The sequence below is a fragment of the Delphinus delphis genome, chromosome 1 (assembly GCF_949987515.2).
Source record: "Delphinus delphis chromosome 1, mDelDel1.2, whole genome shotgun sequence".
Lineage (NCBI taxonomy): Eukaryota > Metazoa > Chordata > Mammalia > Artiodactyla > Delphinidae > Delphinus > Delphinus delphis.
The window spans coordinates 108004682-108025789 of NC_082683.1; the positions used below are offsets into that span (position 1 = coordinate 108004682).

The 21108-nt window shown below is 40.0% G+C and overlaps 2 protein-coding genes across 4 annotated transcripts in view; both read right to left on the reverse strand.

Moving 5' to 3' along the window:
- Positions 1 to 2534: 2534 nt before the first annotated feature.
- Positions 2535 to 13596, reverse strand: CTSK (cathepsin K). The gene is made up of 8 exons (XM_060029501.1): positions 13416 to 13596; positions 11703 to 11826; positions 11096 to 11218; positions 10858 to 11010; positions 9163 to 9381; positions 5624 to 5789; positions 5254 to 5359; positions 2535 to 3347 (listed from the first exon to the last, which is right to left on the reverse strand). The coding sequence occupies exons 2-8, from the start codon at positions 11823 to 11825 to the stop codon at positions 3248 to 3250; spliced, it is 990 nt and encodes a 329-aa protein (XP_059885484.1). The 5' UTR covers position 11826; positions 13416 to 13596; the 3' UTR covers positions 2535 to 3247.
- A 1276-nt stretch (positions 13597 to 14872) lies between these two features.
- Positions 14873 to 21108, reverse strand: part of ARNT (aryl hydrocarbon receptor nuclear translocator) — a 62536-nt gene continuing 56300 nt past the window's right edge. For 2 of the 3 annotated variants that reach the window (XM_060029493.1, XM_060029487.1), the window contains 6 exons: positions 20849 to 20972; positions 20555 to 20657; positions 20026 to 20173; positions 18718 to 18880; positions 17715 to 17881; positions 14873 to 16945 (listed from right to left, as the gene is read on the reverse strand). In XM_060029493.1, the coding sequence (XP_059885476.1) occupies positions 16856 to 16945; positions 17715 to 17881; positions 18718 to 18880; positions 20026 to 20173; positions 20555 to 20657; positions 20849 to 20972 (795 nt within the window). In that variant the 3' untranslated portion in view covers positions 14873 to 16855. The remainder of the gene's footprint in view (positions 16946 to 17714; positions 17882 to 18717; positions 18881 to 20025; positions 20174 to 20554; positions 20658 to 20848; positions 20973 to 21108) is intronic. The other variant, XM_060029496.1, reaches the window with a different exon arrangement.

The following is a 21108-nucleotide window of genomic DNA, read 5'->3' on the forward strand; positions in this document are numbered from 1 at the left end:
TCCAACCTACTTTCTGTCCTCAGCTCTACCATGTATATGAATGTGCACCCTATATTTAGAGCCACTGCAGCTCTTACCATTCACACACACAGCTTTCTTGGTGCCTTTGCTCACCCAGATCCTTCAGCCTGATATGCTGCCCTCCCTCCTCTAACCCTACTCCTCACCCCCAACCCAAATCTCTCCAATCCCTCATCCACTCCAATCCCTAATCTTCTCTGCTCACTGAGATTTTTCAAAGCTGTTTTCAATGAAACCACATCTAAAATCGATTAAGAATGACTCATTCCTGAGCTTCCATAATTCATGTTTATTTTATTATGGTTGATATTATTAATAATATTGATATCAGTTGTTTATATGCCTGTCACTAGTTGTTTATATGCCTGTTTATATGCCTGTCATTCATAGAAGTCAGGGCCATGTCTTACTAATTTGTTTCATCCTGGTAGCTTTAAATACACTGCTTACCACATGGTAATAAATACTGACACACAAAAATAAATAATTTTTGCACAGCAAGAAATAAAGTAGCACCTGACACATGGTAAGCATTCAATAAATGTGAACTCTTTCTAGTGGTAATAACAGATGCTCAATAAACGTTCTGTGAAAAATGGCAAAACCAGTTGTGCTGATTTATTATTAGCCAGCTAAGTTCTTCTAGAATTGATACTGCTCGGGAATCATTATAAAGAGTTTCAATCTCCTCTTTTGGTGATAGCAAAATTTTAGGTTCCAGAACCTCAGAAAGGGCATTAAGATATTTTTCAAGACATAGGTTCATGTGTCACTTAATCTGGTCCCCATACAGATAGAATTAAATATTGAAATACTTTTATATCCATTTAATCCCTGAAACTTAGTATAATTCTTTTTTTTTTACATTTTTCTGTTTTTAATAGATGAAAGATTTACAAAATCATAATTAGTCTCCTTTAGCAGCTAGTGTGGCCAAGACAAATCATATCAAAAGTACTTGTCAACTTACTTCCTGTAGACTAGAGGATAAACAAGTCTTTTTGTTTTTTTTAATTTCTTTTTTTTTTAACTTTTCAAGATAAATAAAGTATACATTATTAGGACTTTTCACAGCCAAAAGTCAGTTTTTCACTTCCATTCCACGTGGAAATTTTTGCTGTGGCTTATTTGTTTTCACAGCTGTATGATATTCCGTAGCATATCTGTTTCACAATATATTCATCCATTTTTCTCTTGCTGTACATTTAGATTGTTCTAGGTTCTTTTCCTCTTTCAAATAATTCTGCAATGCATTCTTCTGTGTGTCTCCTTATGCACATGTGGGAATGTCTCTAAAGATGGGTAAGTACTTCATCTTTTTTTTTTTTAAATATATTTATTTATTTATTTGTTTGTTTAGCTGCTTTGGGTTTTTGTTGCAACGCCCTGGCTTTCTCTATGAGATCAGGCATCTTTTCCTGTATTCATTGGCTTTTTAGATTTCTTCTGTGGATTGCCTGTTTGTGTCTTTTGCCTAATTTTCTATTATTTGTTTTTATCTCATCAATCTGTAGTTTGTTTGTTTTTACATATACGTTCTAGATACTAGTCTTCTGTTATTTATAGGCTATGCCTGTTCAGGTCCTCCAAGAAGCAGACACCAAGAGGGAATTAGAAGTGCAAGACAATTACTGGGGGTCAGTGCTTCTGAAGGGTAATGGGAAAAGGAACAGGAGTGGTTGAGAAGAATCTTTAGACCCCAGTGCAGCTCTTGATACCGTCTCATTGCGGCCTCTCCTTTGTCTTTGGATGTGGGGTATCTTTTTTGGTGAGTTCCACTGTCTTCCTGTCGATGATTGTTCAGCAGTTAGTTGTGATTCCGGTGCTCTCGCAAGAGGGAGTGAGCGCACGTCCTTCTACTCCACCATCTTGAACCAGTCTCTTAGTACAATTCTTAATACTGAGTAAGCACTTTAAAAATGTTGGTTGTAAATGTCCATCAACAGATGAATGGATAAAGAAGAAGTGGCACATATATACAATGGAATATTACTCAGCCATAGAAAGAAATGAAATTGGGTTATTTGTAGTGAGGTGGATGGACCTAGAGTCTGTCAGACAGAGTGAAGTCAGAAAGAGAAAAACAAATACCATATGCTAACACATATATATGGAATCTAAAAAAAAAAATTGTTCATCTCACTGATGAAACTGCAGGGCAGGAATAAAAACGTAGACAGAGAGAATGGACTTGAGGACACAGCGGGAGAGGGGGAAGCTGGGGTGAAGTGAGAGTAGCATCTATATATATACACTACCAAATGTAAAATAGTTAGCTAGTGGGAAGCAGCAGCATAGCACAGGGAGATCAGCTCGGTGCTTTGCAGTGACCTAGAGGGGTGGGATAGGGAGGATGGGAGGGAGGCTCAAGAGGGAGGGGATATGGGGATATATGTATGCATATGGCTGATTCACTTTGTTGTACAACAGAAACTAACACAGTATTGTGAAGCAATTATACTCCAATAAAGATCTATTAAAAAAATAATAAAAATGTTGAAGGAATGAACAAATAAATGAATTAGGACAAATTGTTTATGCAGCAGAATCTCCAGACAAATTGTGAACACATCACATATAAGGAATATGTTTTGTTCATCTTTTTGTCTCCAGCACCTAGCATGTTATCTGACACAAAATGAACGTTTACTAAATAGCTATTTATTAAATTAGAGATAAGCGATAAATACAGTTTACTTTATAAATGCAAAGAAGGAAAAACAAAACACATTTGTTGTATCATGTAACCTTGTACCAAAGATTTATGAATAGATTTATTAATGGGGTGGAATTTCTACCTTGAAGATATAGAAGTAAATGTGGAGACTGAGAAGTCAGGTCACCTTAGTCCTCTAGAGTGGTTAAAGCTAACTAGTCCCTGTGAATGAGAATCTAGCCTAGCTGAAGATCTCTAGCCTCTATTTACACAGCATTGGCCCCAGGACAACACAGTCAGGGCAGGTTGTGGTCACATCTCTTAGCCTAAGAATGCATACCTGTTAGGGAAATTTCCTATTTCTAATGAAAAAATAAAGACCTTGGGTGGAGAGAAGAAACGTAGTAGGAGTGTCACTTGAAGCACAAACAAACATGGAAACTGAACAGACAATCTCTGTATCATTACATCTTCTTCAAGAAAGGCACACCAATTCCCTTCCAAGGTATATCAGTATGTTGCACCATTGTGGAAGGAATGGAAGAGCAGGATGGGGTTGCCTGGCTGAAGTCACATCTTGGGGAAGCTGGCCAGGTTGGCAATGCCACAAGCGTTGTTCTTATTCCGGGCCATGAGGATATAGCCTTTGTTCCCCCAGTTTTCTCCCCAGCTGTAGGACCAAGCAAGGAAAATACTTAGTACCCTCAGTTTATTCAATAAAATATTTACTGAGTATTGTACCTGAGTATAGGTATTGATGTTTTACAAAAATGAATAAGACAGTTTTTACCTTTAAACAGTTTAAAGTCAAGAAATGGAGGCATAGTGCTATAGGAGAAATTGCTTCTGACCAAGGGGATCAAAAAGGGCTTAAGAAAAAGGTGGCATTTGAGCTGAGCCCAAAGGCGGATAGAATTTGGACCTGTGGAAATGGAAGCCAGCAGGGGAGTGTGAAATGAGTAACAGAGGCAGGAAAGCATGCGACATGTGTTAGGATCATGTAGCTGAAAAACAGGGTGCTTGACAGGGTGTAGCGGGAGATCAGGTTGAGTGATCTTTATTGCCAGGCTAAAGAGTTTGACTCTCTGGCCCATGATAGTAGAGGAGACACTGAAGTTTTCTGATTGGGAGAGTAAAATCATTCAACTTGTGTTTTATGAAGACTAATCTTGAAAACGTGAGTCTAGAGCATAAGAAAGAGGCAAGAGAGGCTGAAGTTGGTGATCTTGGTTTCATAGAAGAAATGAATGAAACTATGAGAATTGATGAGATTGCTAAGGAGTCAAGTGGAGAGACTGGAAGATTAGATACAGGTAGACAAAGACAGAGACAGAGACAGACAGAGAGAGGGAAGATTGGTCTATACATCTTCCTAAATTGTTTTCATGAGTTTTTTGTCCTTTTTCCCCAACCAGAAAATTCACCAGTTACCCAGTACATTTTACTTAAGACCTTTACCCTACCGCTGTTCCCTTCTCCAGGGGTCCCCAATGATCCTGATCCTGCCTAGGTGTGTCCTTTATTCTTCCCAGCTCTCTTGGCAGTTGATCAAGAAAGGAAAGGGTAAGTGCTTGCGCTGGGAGTCAAGAAAGGGAGAACACAAGACAGAAGCTGTGGGAGAAGGAACATCCTCTTAGAAAGGTGCTCAGGTTCACTCTTAATTGGGACTGTGATATAAAAAGTTGCTTCAGGTTTGAAGCAACTCCCAGCCTTACATTCTATCCTGCCAGCCCTCCAGGCAGCAAATCCAACTTGGTTATACTACTGCATTGGCCTGTGCACTCCCCAGAGTCTAGGACCCCTGCTCTTTGGAGGGCACCAAGGACAGAAAATTTAATCAGGGCTACTGCTAGGCTGGTGTTGACCAATGCGGAAAGAAAAAGAATAACTACCCTAAATCTGCGCCCCTACAAAGTCACAAGGGGCTAAAGAGAAATGGGGAGCCAACTACTAATAACGTGTAGTTTTATTTGTTCCCAATAATAGAGAGGGAAACACTAATTTTTGTTGTTGTTGCTCATATCCACTTTCTGAAAAGCATTTCTCTTCACAGACTTCAAAATCTTTGGCCAGTTCTTATATATGTCTATCCTAAGTGTAGCTGGAAGGGCAAAAAGCTGCACAAGAGGATACTAAACTGTTACTTTGTTTATACTGTACCCTAGTGCTTATAGACAGACTGATGATGGAAACCTCTCTAAAAAATCAATCACATTAGAGAGAAAAGAAAGAAAAAAATATAATTCCAAAGCTCCTGCTGGTTCTTGGTGCTACTTTATGTTCTCATTTAGCTAGGTCTGTCTTTCTTAGGGGGCAATGAGGTCACTGAAGACAGACATCTGCTCATGTGTTTGTGTATGTGACTAAGTACCTTGAACATATAGCAGCTGCCCAACACATACCTTTAGTACTCTTGTCTGGTCATTAAATGTTAGAATTAATAGCCTCTGATTGGGAAGGTAGAATTGAAACATCTGAGAAAACTTTCTCTTGATTTAAGAGAAAGAAAGGAATATTGGGAAGTTGGAGTTGAGGGTGAGTGTTAAGAGGATGACATGTAGTGTTCCCATCATTACCTGTTTTTAATTATCCAGTGCTTGTTTCCCTTCTGGATCCCGTATCCCACTGCCAAAACTGCATGGTTCAGATTATCACTATTGCAGTTTTCATCGTAATACACACCTAGGAAACAAACTATCAAGGTGAAGCTTCCTGCAATCCAAGGGTCGCCCTGTGAGGTCTCCCACTCTAGGAGACCCTCTGTAGAATCCCATTCCAGTCAGGAGGGCTTACAAAAGAGATGCTCTGTGCTGTGGCAGCTGTTTCTCCCTGGCAGACTCAGTCTTTATGGAAACAAGTACTGAAAATGCTCAGTACCCTTCAAGAAGCTGCCCAGCCCACGTCATAAGAGAAGGTTGATTGTGCCCCATAGGAACAGTGCCTTACCTTTTCTGTAAAACTGGAAGGAGGTCAGGCTTGCATCAATGGCCACAGAGACGGGTCCCACTCGGGCCACTGCCCTCTTCAGGGCTTTTTCATTTCCCTCAGGGATCTCTCTGTACCCTCTGCACTTAGCTGCCTTGCCTGTTGGGTTGTACATACAACTTTCATCCTGGAAAAAACAGGTTGAAATAGGACTAGGACTAAGCAACAGGCAGTGAATCAGTGAGTGAGGAATTCTGCCAATGTTTTGGGTGATGTCAGTGCACTAACAGGGGCAGCAGACTAGAGTCTCTAGAAAGGGTCTGTTCTCTCCTCACCATTTTAGAAACTATAAAGAAAAGAATATGAAAAGTGGATACCTTGTACCGTACACAAAAATCAGCTCCAGGTGGTTTTAAAACATAAATGTGAAAGGAAACACTGTAAAACTTAAAAAAGAGAATATTTTTTATTTCTACCTCAGGGTAGAGAAAGATTTCTGAAATAAGATTTTTTTAAAAGCACAAATCATCTTCCGGCAATGTAGTATGTGTGATCCTCGGTAGGCAGGGAGGCAGCAGCTGCTGTGTGGGGAGGAGGCCAAGGCCAAGACCCAGCTAGAGGGAGGACCTTGGCCCCATGCACATATAGCAGGCAAAGAGTTCTGGCTGGACCCTTGTGCTCTCATGAGATAAAAGCACATAACATGACACTAAAACAAATTAATAAGGAACTTAGCAATTCAGCTTGTGAATTTCCAAAGTTATGTTTTGCAGGTCTAGTTAACGATGATATGTTTCATTGTCAAGCCACAATTATGGAATCTAATGGGAACCCACATCAAGGTGGTGTATTCTTTTTGGCAGTTCATTTTCCTACAGACTACCCCTTCAAAACCCTGAAGTTGCATCTACAAGAATACATTGTCTAAATATTAACAATAATGGCAGCAGTTGACATGATATTCTAAGATTACAGTAGTCTCCTGTCTTAATAATTTCTCAAGATTCCTTTATCTGCCATATGATCCAAACCCTTGATGCCTCCTAGCGCCAAATATTGCATAGATCTACAAGTAAAATAAAATATCTAGGGAATGGATTTGGAAGGATACCACGTGATGATACTTTAAAAATAACCTGTATTATGGCTGGAGGGAACTTAAATTACTGTATTATCTGGCTGCTGCCCTATCAGATCTCTTCTTTTTTTAAATTTTGTTTTTCTTTACCTCCTTCCATTCATTTACACGTTCATATAAGATGTTCTTTCAGTTTTGGACAATAACTGCTTCTAAAAACTGTAAAGTAAAAAAGAGAACAGTTGTCTAAGATTCAGAATGTTAAAAATGGAACACATGTTTTATATGGCTAATTCTTCATTTTAATTGATTACGAGACCAAAATCATTGCACATTTCTCTAAAATGCTGACGAGATCATCTGAGGGGGTAGGAGAACAGAGATTGTAAGTCAATTGCTCCTTCTATTCCAAAATAGGGTTTCAAATGTTATGTGATTTTCCTTTAAATTATTCAGAGTTTCTGAGTTATTAGTTAAACTGTCTCTCAACAAACTGGTTAATATAGTACTGAATAAATGATGCAAGCTGTCAATGGATAAGTGATCAACTACTAGCTCTAATAATATTTAAGTTATGTTTTTAATATAGTTAGACAACCCTTTAAATTGGTTGCCTGGATTAATCAATACAAAAAAAGTTATAAACATGAATCTGTTTTTTTGTATACACTGTTAGGATTTGTTTAATTTTTTTGATGTCAGGTGACAACAAAAAGTTGTGAGGAGAATATTTGACAGTTTAAAAAAGAATATTTTACCACGCCCAGGTTATCTCGCTGACTGGCCTGATGTACTCAGAATTCAAAAGCTAACCTTGTAGGACAGCTTCAGTGTGCTGCGCCTTATGGCAGCAGCCCCAGGGTCAGATATGGACTGGGGACACAGCAGTTCTGAGAACTGTACACAGAGTAAAGAAAAAGCTTTCCACACACAACCTCCAACTTCTCTGACTTATTTACCTGACAGCTAAAAAAACCATAACATGGAATACTAATGGCATGACATTTACGAAATGAAGTAGTTTTGATGTGGCCAATGTCACGATGATGTGCTGAAGTGACATTACTATGTAGGTTGCTGAGTATCCAGTAAAATGGATCTGTTCAGTCATTTACATTAATGAGCATTTTTGTTGCAGGAGATACCATTTCAGATGACTAAACATGAATAAATAAAACTCGTTGTTACTGGATTTTTTAAAGGCACAAATTGCAAAGGAAAAAAATTAATAATTTTTCTACACTAAAATTAAAAACTTTTCTGGATTGAAAGACATCATAAAGAGAATGAAAAGAAAAATAGACTCACAATACACATAGTATTAGTATCCAAATATCTTTTTAAAATTCCTAAAAATCAGTAAAAAGGAGAACACAACCTAAAGATGGGAAAAGATATAAACAGTCAATTCACTGAAGAAGAAATGCAAATGGCCAGATAAGCATACCAATGAAGAGATGAATCAATAGGATTTCTTATACTGTGCAGGTGGGAAATACAAATTTTTCCAAACACTTTGGTAAATAATTTGACATTATCTAGTAAAGAGGAAGATGCACATACCCCAAGACTCAGACAATTCTGTTACTAGATATTATATTCTGGTAAAGAAATTCTTGTACATGTGCATAGAAGACGTGCCCGGGAATGTTTGCAGCAGATAAACAGATCCAATAGATAGATCTTGGCTCTGCTACATAACTAGAGGTGTGAGTTTGAATATGCTATTTTATCTCCTTAAGTGTCAATGTCCTCACCTATAAAGTGAGGATAAGGGTAACTTACAGGGCTTTTATGAGGATTAAATGAGAGCATGCACTAAGTACATGGCTTAGCATATGGTAGCCATCATTTGTATTACTCAGCCTTGTTATCCCTGCTTCAAAGGCTCTTATTGCAAAGGCCCCATATTATATTATCTATCAACCCCATGTATATAAAAAGCCCTCAGATCTTCTTCCTTTTAGATAAGAAAGATCTTCCTATTACTAAAGGACCTTATAGGAGGAAGTGAGTTGATCTCTAAAACTGCAATAAATATGAAGCAACTTGCTTTTTCCCTCATTTTATACATGTTAGCATGTTAACTTACATAATTTGCTTAAATGTTCCCCAAACCCACACTGAGATCATACAAAATAAGGCCAAGTGATTCATGAAATTAGCATGGTGGGCCTGGAGACTTGTGATGGGAGTGGAGGAATTGAGCAGAGTTACAGAGACTGACTCAGAGATCTATGGGATAACCTGTCCTCTGTTTTTTCTTCAGGGCAGAGAGGCAGATAGGAACCATGGTAGCCTAAGCTCCCCAAATTCTCCCAGACTGTGGGAATCTTCTTGGCCTCTGTGGGAAATTATCCCATCAAGAAGGCTGGATAGGGTAACAGAAAACAAGATTTCTGGACTTGTTTCCAGTACAAAATGTCATGCTGGGGAAGGAGGAGCCATTACAGAGCTGTATGACTGCATGCGACAGTCTCACCTGTCCAACATACGGGTAGGCATCTTCAGAGTCAATGCCCCGGTTCTTCTGCACATACTGGAAGGCATTGGTCATGTAGCCCCCTCCACAGCCATCATTCTCAGACACACAGTCCACCAGGTTCTGTGGACTCAGATTTAAGAGTTTGCCAGTTTTCTTCTTGAGTTGGCCCTCCAGGGCACCCACAGAGCTAAAAGCCCAACAGGAACCACACTGACCCTGAGAGGCATAACAGAGAAACTACCAGTCATTGCTGTTCACACTTTTTGTTTCTTCCTTCTACCTGCCTGATGAAATTCCATATGTTTTATAAATTCCAGCACCTGTCCCCTTTGCTGTGAAGTCTTCCTATTTCCCTTCATTTAACCTTTGTTACAGTGTTCTATTGCTATTGTTGCTATTGATAACTGTTGTTACTATTGTTACCATTAGCTGTAGTAAAGCAGAATACAGCTCTTCCTCCAATGAATCCATCATAAATTGAAAATATAGTAAGTCGAAAATGCATTTAATACCCCTAACCTACTGAACATCAAAACTTAGCCTAGCCTACCGTAAATGTGCTCAGTACACTTACGTTAGCCTTCAGTTGGGTAAAACTATCTAACACAAAGCCTATTTTATATTAAAGTGTTGCATATCTCACATAATTTATTGAATACTGTACTGAAAGTGAAAAACAGACTGGTTGTAAGTGTATTGGTTGTTTACCCTCGTGATCATGTGGCTGACTGGGAGCAGCGGCTCTCTACCACAGGCCAAGATCAAGAAAAGGTTTCGTACCACATATCCTAGCCTGGGAAAAGATCAAAATTCAAAATTTGAAGTACAGTTTCTATGGAATGCCTATCACTTTCACACCATCATCAAGTCAAAAAATCATAAGGTGAACCATCAGAAGTTGGGGACCATCTGTACTGGTTTTGCAACACACTAGATGTGTAACCTTGGGTAAATTACTAAACCTCTCTGTACCTCACTTTCTTTATGTGTAAATTGTGGATAATTATAATATACTTAATGGAATTATGAGAATTTAAAAAGTTAATTCATGTAAAGGATGAATTATTATGTGTAATAATAATCTCTCAAAAAGTGCTAGCTATTATTATTAGTGTTTGTTCAGCTAGATTATACGTTTTTCTTTCTTTCCTGTTCTATTTTTTAAAACTGGGGATTTCTTGAGGACACAGGTTATGTCTTAGTCATCTTGAATCTCTACTGCCTAGCACTATATCTGGTAGGTTCTGAAAAAAATGTGTTTGTTGAATGAATGTTAAATCAAGTGTTTATCTGGTGGATAAAATCAGCCTTGTTAAGGTTGTGGGAAAACTTACATTCTCATGCTGGTAAGAATGTAAGATCATACAAACTTTTTTGGAAAGGATTCTGTGACCTACTGATTCCAATTTTGGGATTTGTTTTGCATAAATATTTGTATATATTCACAAAAATATATGCACACAGGTGCTTACAGCAACACTTTGTAGAAAAGAAAAAACAGAAATAACCTAAATCTACAAAAACAGATGATGAGTTAAATAACAGAATAGACTTTATTCTCTTAGCAGGGGGACAGGTAACTTAATTCTTTGCCCTCTTTTTCTGATGCCCTCCTACCTTAAGAACAAAGAAGCAGAAGAACAGAGAGGTCATGCCAGTTTCCATACCCACACCCAAGAGGAAGGAGGGTACCTGGTTTTTGACAGGAGTAACATATCCCTTCTTCCGATAATCAATAGAGTCTGGGCTGCCTTCCCAGTCTGGGATATAGAGGGTGTCATTACTGCGGGAATGAGAGGGGGGTATTTTGAGTCCAGTCATCTTCTGAACCACTTCTTCACTGGTCTGGGACAAAGAAGAAAGAGGCCAGGCATAAGCAGGGAACCAAGACAAACAGGGAAGGTAGACCAGGAGCTAAGGATCAACTCACCATATCCCCCAAATGGTTCATGGCCAGTTCATATGTATGGACACCAAGAGAGGCCTCGAGATTATGGATGGAAATATGCTTCAGGTTTTTTTCCCAAATTAAACGCCGAGAGACTTCATCCACCTAAACAGAGCATAGTCAGTGTTGGCATAGACTGTGTCCTGTGTACAAAGTTATCTACATAATACTGTGGCGGTTTCTAGAAGAGATTAAATTTACAGTCATAGAGGGTTTACAATCTAGTTGGGGAACTGACCATGGGATTATTAAGAGCATGCAAAAGAAATATATAAAACAAATAATAGAATGCAAAGCTCTGGAGAGACATATAGGAAAATAATTGCTTACGGATTAATAGCATTAATCTGAGAAGGTTTCCCAAAAGAGAAATATAAGACAGTTATGAAGAAAAGGAAGGACAGGACTTGATGGAGGGTGAATTGAGGAGTAGTAATGGAAAGTATATGTTAACAGTTAGGGACCAGGGGCAGGTTTGCTTGGTTGTAGTGGTTAAAGTATTGGGGTTGAAGAAGGGAGTCTGGAAGCTAGGATTAGATGTCTCAGGTTCCAACCCTCCCACCATGTTCCCCTCCAGGTTCCCAGGCACCTTGCTGTTATACTGCTTTCTGTAGGTCTTCTTCCATAGCTCCCACTGGGTGTTCAGCATCTCCTCGGGGTACAGAGCAAGGCTCACCACAGGCAGCAGTAGTAGAACCTTGAGCCCCCACATCCTGGAGAAGGGGATAATTAGGGGACACTCTTCTATTTGCCCAGAGGTTCCTAACCTGGCTTGGGATGAGGAAATAGCTGGAACCATATTCTCAGACAGGTGGTTCTTAACCTTTGGGATTCATAGACTCCCACGACAAGCTAATAAAAATTTTCAACCCACTTTAGTCCCAGAAAAATGAATGCACACACAATAATTCTGGGGGGTTCATGAATCCGAAGTTAAGAACGCCTTCCTCTGGACCACGAGGCAGAGGAAAACTAGGCTTTACAAGGAAGGTAGACAGAGATTGAGGATGACTTCCATATGATAAAAACAGTGATAGTCAGGAGGGTTCTGGATTTGGGTGGGACGCTGATACATCTGGTTACAAGTATTTTGACCTAGGGAGATTCAACACACACACACACATACACACACATATACACACACATACACACAGATACACTTGCACAGATAACCAGCAATGGGATAGAAAATGGACAATCAGGATGGGACAACACCTGTCTGCTCCAGTGTCCCCAGCAGACTTGGAGGAGATAGACAAGGTAAGTGCAGGGTGGGATGAGTGGGGTCGGAGAATACACAAAGGAGAGATTTTCAGCTAAGTTTTGCTTCCTGATTATTTCTTCAAGGCATTCTTTTGTTCCTTGCCTAAATTCTGATACTTCTGATCTTGCTAGGAGAGGACAAGGGAAAAGCTCACAGCATTTCCTGTTCTCAAACTATGATATGTTTACTGTCTCCTCAGTCGTCTTATGCATTTCTTCCTCCTTTCTCTTCCTGTTCCTTCCTCAGGCAGGAAACTGTCCTAATCTCAACCAGCTGCTGTGGGCAGGAAAATTTCTTTTTTTCTGACCAAAAAGCCCACAAAACCTCTGTGACTGCCTCACAGGACAAAAAGCCTCAGAACCAAAGTTTGTTAGAAGAATGTAAGACAGAAAAGCAATGTTCTGTGATTATTAGATACACAGCTTTTCAGAAGTTTACTCTAGCTTCATTCACTTCTCGCAGTGTCTTGCTAATTTCATGTCCTCCATTTTAAGAGCAAGTTAGTCTGCATCAAGCCACACAGCTTGCATAAATTTTGAATTTATAGTCCATTTTTGTGTAATCTTTGCAAACTGGCAAAATGTCCAGGAGGATGTTTAATATCTGGAGTGTTAAGGGCTTTGGGATGTCTCAAACAGCAGGAAGACCTTACTGAGCTACCACCTCCCTGCACCACTCCTCCCCCCTGCTAGTAAGTTAACCCTTATGGTACCTGCCCACCCACCCCCGCACCTCCCCCCCCCAAAAAAAAACCAACCCTGAGAGGTCACTCCTTGAGGGATGGGTAAAGGATGCCCTATATTCTTTGCTTTCACTAATAACCATGTATACATACAAACAAACCGTAAAAGGAGTCCTAAAGATTTCCAGGCAAATTTTACTTAGCCAGGAAATAACCTAAGAAGGGCATCACTGTTTTCATCTGCAAAGCCTATAAAGTTCATTTTGATCCCCAAGTCACTCCGTTCCTAATATTCCTTAAAATGGAGAACTGAAAGGAATGAGAAGCTAAAAGATCTAGGAAGTTGAAAATGTTACCTGCTGATGGGGATCTGTTCTCTGGGCTCGTCTCAGCAGGGAAGTGTGGATAATGTGGGCGGATGACTAGGGGTGCTGGATTTATTCCACCAGGATTGCGGAAGTCAACTGTAGCTGTTGGCTGGAAAATTTGGATGGGGAGGGCAGTGGAGATAGAAATGCTGAGAGACGGGGATTAGGGAGGAGGGAAGGAGGCAGCAGATTTGCATCGTTTCTGTGTGCGCATGTGGAGCATGTGTGCCAGGGCAGAGAGTTAGGTATTTAGTTTCACGTGGCTGCCTGCCTTTGAGAGCAGACAAAAAAAATACCTCAATACATATTATCCAAGTTGCGGCTTACCTTCTCTTTCGTGGACAAAATATTATTACACTGGGGGATTACAACTTTCCAGTCCCTTTCCTGTTATTATTCATCTCTCCAACTTTGAAACCTCAGTTTTCCAATATGTTCCATTTCCTCACATGAGGGATGAGGAAATGAACACAAAAGGCTAGAAAAAAGTATGTAAGGGAAGTCACAGGCTCCAAAATCATTTGTATTTTATAAACTTGTTGACTAAAAGTTGTCATTGCTTCCAGGCAGGGGAATATCTTCCCCAGACTAACATGGTTTTGCTGAGGAAGGATACATCAAGAAAAGTCCAGATGAAACCAGTTCTAAAAGTAACCAGAAACAGTATTCCTGGTTATTTATGACAGCACTTGAATCAATGCCATAAGCACTGACAAATTCACATGTGACTTCTTTGTTGCTACAACTCTCAGATGGTGGGATGATGAACATTATCTGTCTCAGTTATTAAAATCCCCAATCCAGGTCCAGTCATATGAGCTTCACCAAATGCTTCCCTCAACATCCAGGCATGTGACAGATCATAAGAATCTAGTTCAGTCCCTAAACCACAACCCCAAACATTTTCTTCCATAAACAGATGTGTGCGAAGAGGAAAAGGGGTCCTGGGAACAAAAAGGATAACACATGGAATCTAGAGTCAGTTTCTAGCTGGATTACACACATAGACCCTCAAGAACACAGGCTTATGCTTATGGGTTTTTTAAATTTCCTAATGAAACACACTGTCCTAGAGGGAAACTAGGTCTAGACCTGAATAGTTTAAATTTCCCCATTCTTAATACCTTTAAATCCAGAAGTGCCCTCTTGGTCTCAAGTCCCAACTTTCCCCCTCTCCCAAGGACTTGGGCAATCCCCCACTCCCATCCCATGGTCAGATGTTTCCGATGATTTTACTCAGAATGAGTCAAGATCAGGAGGACAACCAAGGAACGCTGAGTGATCAGAGCCCTATGATTTCTGATTCCTGAAATTATAGACATACTGTGCTTTTATGTTTGTATATTTGAAGCGCAAGCTATGGATTCAACTAGTTGTGGGTGTTTGTTGTTTATGAGCTGGGAAGGAATAATAAAGCCGCAATCAAGATCACACAACACAGGAAAGTTTACAAAAGGAAAAAATATTTTGTTTTAAAATCTTTGCTACATGTCATTATTTTTGCCACTGTAAGGCTCAGCACAGATGCCAGCAGTACAGAAACGGCCAACAAGGAAAAAAAAAATCAAAAATAAAACCCTGAAGGAAAAGCAGAAACAAAACCCCTAGAGCATCTTCTCCCACCCCTCCCCTTCCCCAGAAGCCCTATAATAACTGTACAATATTATAGTCCTGATCACATTTAAAAACAGCTGATTATTAAAAAACAAGGATTTCATTGGAAACTCAACTTTTTGGTTTCTTAAACTGTGATATAAATATATATGTATATTGTATGTGTGCACATAGAATAAAAAAATAAACTGTCTCCTTTTCCATTCCACTACCTGGCACCAGATTGGAGACAAAAGGGAGGGAAACCTAATGACATTCTTTCAGCCTCTCCAAGGCCACCTATGTTCCTCAGTCCCCTATGGCTACATTTAGTATGTCTTCTCCTTATTCAATCTTGCACTTAAGATACTGGCCTGAGCCAAACAAATAAACAAAAAAAGGCCGATACACATGGCTGTTACCTGAGGAAGGGAAAGAGTGAGAGTAGTAACCTGTATCCGCGTTTATATGGCTATAGTTAATTGCTAAGTGACCCTGTCGGGATGGGAGTCCAGGTCCCATCTATCACATGGATTTATTACACTTGTACTATAAAGCAAAATCCAATCTCAAGATTGGAAAGGGAGCAAAGAGGAAAGAACTATAGGCCCAGAAGAGACCTAAATCTCCGTTTCTTGCAGACTGGATACTTTGAGAATGGGATGAAAGAGGTTACTTTGCAAGAAGGCTTGGTATTTGGTTTAAACTCCACCAGTGAGGATTTTCACTGGGACTGCTAATCCAAGAAGTTGAGTTTCCATGCATATATAACCTCTACAGAACACACATCATATGTGATTCTGACAGAAAAATGCAGCATTATCATTATGGCCAAGTAGGGGGTTTCTAAAAGTGTTTATCTTGCCAGCCTACTTCTGTAATGTTTACAGATCTTCCATATAAGGTGAGAGCACCAAAAGCAGGAATGACCCATCTTTATCACTATATGTGTTCGATGAGAAACCAACGATTTCAATAGAAGACTTTATATACTTGCTTATAGTTGCCTATTGGCTGGGCATAGATATAAGTGCAGCAAAGACATTTATTTAAATACTCTTTGGCTGCAATACTAAGTGGAAAATACCTGGAAGAGTTAACTCCTTAGGACTCTTTAAAAAACACAAAGAAAGACAAAATCTGGGACAAATTTTGCATAACTCCCCAACAGGGAGAAAGAAACACAGAAACAAACGTGCACGTGCTCATGCACACACATGTGCACATGCATGCACGCGCACACACAGACACACACACACACACACACACTCTCTCTCTCTCTCTCTCTCCCTCTCTCTCTCACACTTCCTTACTCATGTTTCTTTCCAGAGGAATTGCTCACAGGCAGCAGAAAGAGCCTATGCTCACTTCCTAAAGCCCCATGTATACCTACCATGCTTCATGGTCCTCAAACATGAGGACATTTCTCCCCTCCTCCACCTTATTGAGAATTTCTTTCCAGAAATAAGCCATAGTATCCAAGACAAATAGTGGATGCCAGGTTCTCTAACCTGCCCCTTGACCCAGCACAAATCATCTCTGCACAAAATTTCTGGTCAGGAGACATAAGGAAAGGCATTCTTAACCTTATCCAGTCTCAATTTTTCAAAGGGTCCCCAAAGCCTTGAGGATTCAACTCCATTTCTTCTATAAATGTTCTCTCAGAGAGAAACAAGGAAGACAAGGGAAAGGTCAGAAGGAAAAGGGGGTATACATCAGGGGTGAGGGAAGGGAAGGGAGAGGAACTTTTATTCTGTTTATAGTAAGATTTGCTTTTTAAAAACAAATGGTGATCTTTTTTTTCTCCCCCACCCCTTATCCTCACCCCAATAGTTCTATTCTGAAAAGGAGGGAAACATAGTTAGATCAGGAAATTCTTCATTGTTGTAACTGTTGCTCTGGTCTCCCAGCATGGACAGCATCTCCTAATAAGTGAAAAAGAATAAGTTTGGGTCACACACCTTGATCCTTTACATTTATCAAGCTGCCTCCCAACATTCCCCTGAACTGTCATCTCTGGCCCCAGAGAGTTTCTGCTGTGCTGAGTTCTCTTAGCCTTCCTTACTCCCAGCAACAATGACTCCTTTAGATGACAACCTTTTTTCCTAGTTCCTTCTCTGTCTTCCTCCTACAGTTCCACATTTTCCCTCTTTTCTAGACCTCAGTATTTTCAAAAGGAGAAAAATCTGCTTGTCACATTTCATAAAACCCCCCTCTGGATACATATGGAATATCTCTTATCCTATTATGTTTTCCACCAAAACCTTGTTTTGCCATCTTTCGACCTGTGTTTTAAACTAAGCTCCTCCTTTGTCCCACCTGAGATTACTCCACTGACTCTTGCAGTCCCCTCAGGATGTATGTAAATAGACCTTTAGAGCTGTATTCAGTATTTTTATACCTAAAGTACTATCAAGCGGGCACACGGTTCTCTGTGAATGGGCCAAAATTACTTTTTTTGATGTCTTCACATGGCGCTTCACATCACTAACGATGGTCTAGTCAAAGGCTGTGCAGCACACTAACTTCACAATCTTTTCAATTAATGACATCTATTCCTATATGTCTTGACTCTTTTCTTCTCTTCTTACTAACCTCAATCAAACACCTGAATCCATGCATGCTTTCTTCTCTGTCTCTCCTCCCTGACTCTCTCCCAGTTTCTGGTTTTCTGAAGTCTGTTCACCCTCTCACCTGGAAGACCTCTGGCTGGCCAGGTTGCTGTGCTGATGGCTGTTGAACATGTTGCTCATTAGAACTTGAACGATGATGAGGCTGCTGGCCCTGCCACTGTGGCCAGACACCCACACCCTCTGCTGTCCGTGTCTGGAATTGTCCTGCAGTCTGTCCAGTCTCAGGAGCTAAAAATACAGCAAGGAAGAATAAACAACTTCAATCTGCTAACTCCACTAGAGAGGAGAAACTAGCATATTATCACATGCAAATAATTAATTTTACCTAGACACTTTCTGCCCTTCTTTCTGCAAATCAATGCCTCTTCTATTTCAAACCCTGGTCTCAGATTCATTTTTCTTCTCTAGGTACCCTTTCCAAAGAGTCCTTTGCTCATTCACACTATACTTGCATATTATTAAATTTATAATACTTTACATGCTTTCTGTTATATGTGCTAAAGTCTTTTTCATGTGGGTATGTTTTATATTCCAAATGGACTGTCACCTTGTTAGGTCAGTACAGCCGTGACAAAAGCAAGCAATTTTAACTACGAAATTCTTTCTCTCTCTTTTTTTTAAAATAAATTTATTTAATTTATTTATTTATTTTTGGCTGCACTGGGTCTTCATTGCTGCATGCGGGCTTTCTCCAGTTGCGACGAGCGGGGGCTACTCTTCCTTGTGGTGCGCGGGCTTCTCATTGCAGTGGCTTCTCTTTGCTGTGCAGCACAGGCTCTAAGCACGCGGGCTCAATAGTTGTGGCTTGCGGGCTCTAGGCGCGCAGGTTTCAGTAGTTGTGGCACGTGGGTTCAGTAGTTGTGGCTCCTGGGCTCTAGAGCGCAGGCTCAGCAGTTGTGGTGCACGGGCTTAGTTGCTCCGCGGTACGTGGGATCTTCCCAGACCAGGGCTGGAACCCGTGTCCCCTGCATTGGCAGGGGGACTCTTAACCACTGCGCCACCAGGGAAGCCCAAAATCCTTTCACTTTAGTGGTGTGATATTTCTCCTTCTAGTCTGAACTCACCAAAGTTGGATCCACGATTGGTGAGACTTGGGTAGGCAGCGGCACCAGGTGATGCAGTGGAAGCTCCAGGGAGGGACATGGGGCTGAAGGAGGATGGAGTCTGAAAGTTGCCTACACCAAATTGGGAAGAACGAGTCTTGGCTGTAGCCTGGGTAGCCACCTGCTAAAAGAAAGAAAGGGGTAGAGAACAAATGGAACATTAATATTATTGCACAGGCCATTCCTGTGAGAGTTAATGTTACGTCTGTCAATCACTGGATTCTTCTGAGCCAAGCTCATTACTTATATGCCATTGTATATTTCTTCCAATTAACTCCCAATCTCCCTTGACACTATTTTTAGACACGTGATAAATTGCAAAAAACAAAGAACTATGGGATTAGTAACAGTACACGTTTATTTAGAGTTGTGAGAATTAAACGAAAATGACTTAACCGAAAGCATTTTATAAACTGTAAAGTTATACAAAAACTAGAGGTATTAATAATAGTATAGCATTATATATAGAGAAAAAACACTTTGTATCATTTTATTTAGTCTGTACCACATTTATTTATTCCTAATGATTTTTGTTTTTGGAAACTAAACATTTTTCTCACTACAATATTAATGCATATGTACTGTGGGATATTTTCAAAAGGAAGGAAAATAAAAAGGAAATAATCATCCATAATTCTACCACCAAAGACCCATGGTTAACATTTTTGGATAACTTCTTCCAGTTTTTATTTTCCTATGCATTTTTTATACAATGAGGTCATACTGCATATAACAATTCTGGAGCTTACTTCTGGTTTTGGCTTTTTTATTTAAGATATTACTTAGCAATATAAGTATATATCAACATATGACAGGACATTAGCTTTAGCCTTAACATATATTTTATATATACACATATATACTATATGAGGATTTTTCAACACAATTTTTTTTATTTTGGTAAATAGATATCACTGTGTATAAATTAGTGATTAATTTTCTCCTTTGTCCCTGTATTTTGTAGCCCTAACCAAAGTGGAAACTTCTCAGAATTTACTCCAAAACAAATCTGAAACTGAAACCTGTTCAAGATGTTTGTGAGCAATTTTTGATTTAAGGTGAATGTGAAAACCATGGACTCTGAGATGTTTATATTATCTATGGTTTTTAATTATCTAGCTGCTCCCAATAAAGATAAAAATTGGAAGGAAGGGGATGGAGGGGTGGAAAGAAGATGTCTAAGACAGACAGCAATAATTTTACATATGTAGAAAAGCCTAACCAAGCAAACAAAAAATACACAAGGGACAGACAGATGAGAAGGTTTACCTGGGCAGAGAAGCCTGGGCGGGTGCTAGGGGTCCAAGCTGGGGCTGCTCCCTGGGTAGGATTGGAGTGGCGAGAAATCTGGGCCAACATCTGCCCTGCAGAAGCTGATGGCTGGACAATGGTTACAGGAGGGGCCAGACCACTATTTCTAGGAGTGAACACATAGTGAGGTAAGGATTTAAAAGGTGCATTTATCACAGAATCTAGGAATCACAGGACAATCTAGTGCTATACCTAGATTCCCTTGACTCCCTGGGGTTAAGGAAAACTTGATAACAGAATTTGGAAAAGACGAGAAAGACTGACAGTCACACACTGATCAGGACACACAGAGATGGAACCTAGAACATGGCAACAGGACAGGTGCAAAGAAAAAGGAGGAAGAAAAACAAGCTTGTCTCATCCTAGGCCTACAAGTTCCACTGCTTTGTGTGAAATAACCAGAGAAAGTTAGGGAAGAATAAAACTTGGATTCAGTAACTGAATCCCTCAGTTGCCATGTAAAGTAGCACACACATGTGGGGCTCACCTGAAACTCTCTGCCGGCCGGGAGGTAGGAGGGAATGTGTTGCCCTGGGAGAATAACTGTTGGGTGGCAGGGACAGTGCTGGAGGAGATGCCTTTACTCTGATCTGTGGACCAAAAGGAGTTGGGGGAGGGCCAGTCAAGGGGCTGTAGTATATTAGTTCAGCAAGTTCCTATTTACTCACGAGGTATTAGGATTAAATGGAAATATACTGGGAGACTACTGATTGGGCAATTGTAGGCCCATCAGTAAGTGATGAAAATGAGAATTTAAAATGAGAATAAGGAAGAAACATACCCGTATTGATGTTGGAGTAGATTTCTGAAAATCTTGGATCTCTATCTTGGGCAAATAGACCCTCTGACTTCTCGAGGGGCTTGCTGTGTTCTGGCCCTGTGGTTGTCACAGGCTGAACAGAAACCTGTGGAAATACAATGATAAAAATAACGAAGGTTTAACATGACAACTCAATAACCCTAAAATTCATGTAAAGATACAAATATACTCTAACTGGCTCTCAGGGATACTTCTTAAGGAAATGCTCACCATCCTTCAAA